Source organism: Nothoprocta perdicaria, unplaced genomic scaffold, assembly GCF_003342845.1.
Source record: "Nothoprocta perdicaria isolate Ctin4 unplaced genomic scaffold, notPer1 scaffold_64, whole genome shotgun sequence".
Classification (NCBI taxonomy): Eukaryota; Metazoa; Chordata; class Aves; order Tinamiformes; family Tinamidae; genus Nothoprocta; species Nothoprocta perdicaria.
In genome coordinates, this window is record NW_020455910.1 from 2,291,952 (window position 1) to 2,295,514 (window position 3,563).

General features: G+C 44.4%; 1 protein-coding gene across 1 annotated transcript; it reads left to right on the top strand.

The window, feature by feature from the left end:
* The first annotated feature begins 212 nt into the window (after positions 1-212).
* On the top strand, positions 213-3,563 carry KCNS2 (potassium voltage-gated channel modifier subfamily S member 2). The gene has a single exon (XM_026050055.1). It carries the CDS (start codon positions 221-223, stop codon positions 1,676-1,678), a length of 1,458 nt encoding a protein of 485 aa, XP_025905840.1. The 5' UTR covers positions 213-220; the 3' UTR covers positions 1,679-3,563.

A 3,563-nucleotide genomic window follows, 5' to 3' on the forward strand; every position in this document is an offset into this window, starting at 1 on the left:
GCCTGGGCTGACAACGGGGAAGGGGGGAAAGGGAGAAAGGGGGAAAAGGGAGGCGGAGGGAAAGGGAAAGACACCGAGAGAGAGAAAATAAAGGGGAAAAAAAAAAAAGAAAAAAAAAAAGGAAGAAGGAGGAAAGGGGAGAGTCGGCTGCTGAGCGTGCCGTGGGTTTGCCCATTCTGCTGCTTTTTCTCTTCGCTTGCATCCCAGATTTTCACTCGCTATGCCCCTTTGGAAGGAGCTCGCTATGACAGGGCAGAGCCTCAAGGCTTTGTCGGAGGCTAATTTTGAGGACAATGAGATCAGCATCAACGTCGGAGGCTTTAAGAAAAAGATGAGGTCCAACACGTTGCTGAGATTCCCTGAGACCAGGCTGGGCAAACTGCTGAGCTGCCACTCCAAGGAGTCCATCCTGGAGCTCTGCGATGACTACGACGACACCAAGAATGAATTTTATTTCGACAGGAACCCCGAGCTCTTCCCTTACGTGCTGCATTTTTACAACACAGGGAAGCTCCATGTGATGGGTGAACTCTGTGTGTTTTCTTTCAGCCAGGAGATCGAGTACTGGGGAATCAATGAATTCTTTATAGACTCGTGCTGCAGCTACAGCTACCATGGGAGGAAAATGGAGCCAGACCAGGAGAAATGGGAAGAACAAAGTGACCAGGAAAGTACCACGTCATCTTTTGATGAGATTTTGGCTTTCTACAACGATGCCTCTAAATTTGACAGGCAACCCTTTGGAAATGTCAGGAGGCAGCTCTGGCTTGCCTTGGATAACCCTGGTTACTCAGTGCTAAGCCGAATCTTCAGTGTCCTTTCCATAGTGGTGGTGCTGGGCTCCATCGTGACCATGTGCCTGAACAGCCTCCCAGACTTTCAGATCGTGGACAGCAATGGGAACCCCGAGGAAGACCCTCGGTTTGAAATCGTGGAACACTTTGGTATTGCATGGTTCACTTTTGAACTGGTGGCGAGATTTGCAGTAGCTCCTGACTTTTTAAAGTTTTTCAAGCATGCCCTGAATCTCATTGACCTCATGTCTATCCTTCCCTTTTATATTACCTTAATTGTCAACTTGGTGGTGGAAAGTAGTCCAACCTTAGCAAATTTAGGTAGGGTGGCACAAGTCCTGAGGCTCATGAGGATCTTTCGCATCTTAAAGCTTGCTAGACACTCAACAGGTCTCAGGTCTCTTGGAGCCACCTTGAAATACAGCTACAGAGAGGTAGGGCTTCTTTTGCTTTACCTCTCTGTTGGCATCTCCATTTTTTCAGTAGTGGCTTACACYATTGAAAAGGAAGATAACGAGGGCTTAGCCACCATCCCTGCTTGCTGGTGGTGGGCCACAGTCAGCATGACCACAGTTGGCTATGGAGATGTGGTACCAGGGAGCACTGCTGGCAAGTTGACGGCCTCTGCATGCATCCTAGCCGGCATCCTAGTGGTAGTGCTCCCTATTACACTCATCTTCAATAAGTTCTCGCACTTCTATAGGCGTCAGAAGCAGTTAGAGAGTGCTATGAGGAGCTGTGATTTTGGTGATGGCATGAAGGAGGYTCCATCAGTCAACTTAAGGGACTACTATGCCTATAAAGTGAAGTCCCTCATGGCCAGTCTTACCAATATGAGCCGGAGCAGCCCGAGTGAACTGAGCCTGAATGATTCACTGCATTAGCCTACGAGTTTGACAGCAGTTTGCATGAGAGCTTTCAAGAGCTGTGTTTATAAATGTTTTCCTCTTTGTCATCCTTTTTGTTTCTCCTAGAGGATAGTGTTGCTGACACTGCACTAACTTTGCACTTGAAAACCTAATGAAATTTGTATTACAAGTGGAGAATTTGCACATTGTCATCCTGTTGCATAGGTACTAAATGCTGACTTTTTTCGTACAGCTGTTACCATGTTCATAACAGTGCTGGCAGTATGGTGTAATTTGGTACTTTGTACATTTGCCACAGAAATCCTCATTTGAAAGGGGAAAGGAACTTGACCAAATGGAATAAAAGTTCTCAGCTGTGAAATGAATAATGAACAAACCAGCCATCACCTACGCTGGTAGCTCAAGACCATCTCAAGTCAGGTGTATGACCTGCAATGTACTTTAACACAGGACACTGCTGCAGCTTTCGGAAACACCTGTGAATCACTAACATGGGAGCAGACATCCCCACTGTTCTGACTGGTAATTCTTATCATGAAATGTCCATAAATACCTCTGAGCTTCACATTTCATGGAAACTTGCTGATTCTCGTGCCAATGTCTTAAAAATGGGATGTTCTTTTGAAATGGTACAGAGAGTGGTGTTTTTTGGAAGTTCTTAAGCATAGACATAACTCTGTATCCCAGATAGGTCCATACTGAGCATTTTGGAGAAGGTTGCTGCYCAGTTCCAGGTAGCTACATATTCAAAGACTGCATTTCCACAAGTGGCTTTAGCTATGGAGGCCCCTGAAAACATCTTAGGCTTCCAATTGCAGAGGTTGTGAGCATGTAGTTTAGTTCCAGTGAAGCTAAAGATACTCAGCTCATCAAAATGGGTCTGAGATTAGGCACACAACTATGTAGGTTTTCAATCATTAGAAGCACCATTGGAAAACTTGGATTGGTTTAGTGAAGAGAAATATTCCCACATGAACAGCACAGGCAGCATTTTAGGAACTGACATTCATATACTGCAAAAAGACTAATTATAAAGATGCCATATGTGATCCTGAGATATAAAAGCTAATTTTATCAGGAAAGCTTGAAAACAGGTGTTGAGGGCAGACAATTCCATTAAGCTTTCTGCCAAGGAAACTCTAAGGGGGCGAAAAAAAAAAGTAAGTCATATTTTTACTCAGAACACTCAGAACAGAACTCACAACTTCCAACTAACAGAAAGTACCAGGGCCTAAGGAAAAAAACAGATAAAGCACTTAATACTCCACTTGCTCTTGGCAGATCCTGCTCCTAGCTGCTTCAAGGACTTAGTCTATTCAAACCCTCTCAAAAAATGTGAGAGGGGAGATCACCTGGGTTCTCAAGAGCAGCCGTGGGGCTGGGTGAAGGTAAAGGTCTGGGTTCAGTGAGCAGCCTTGTCCATTATGTAACTGTGCAGATGTCAACCACACACAGCCAACAGGCAAACCCACCACCGTCCGTCCACCCTTTGTGTTGCTCATGATTTGTGTTATAAAACAGACTACTGACACTCACTGAACATGATGGCTCTTTTTTTTTTTTTTTCCCAGTCAGTTTATTCCATATAATATTCCTTTTTTTTTTTCGTTGTGAAAACCAGAGAGGTTGTTGAGGAAATAGACTGTCCTGTATGGAAGCGTATGCTTACTTACCACAACTAAGAGTAGTACCTGAGTACAAATAGCCCAACCAGCAGAAGAGAGCAGATTTAGTACAAATAGGTGTTTTCCTTTATTAGTCTCCTAGAGGTTGTTGTCTGGCCTGTATTTTTTGGTGTTTTATTGGCTTCACTTGAAAACAGAAAATTGAGCACCCAGGATCAGGTTCCTCTCTGCCCAGTGACCTATCACAGAACATAATCTGTGAAATAACTTACACC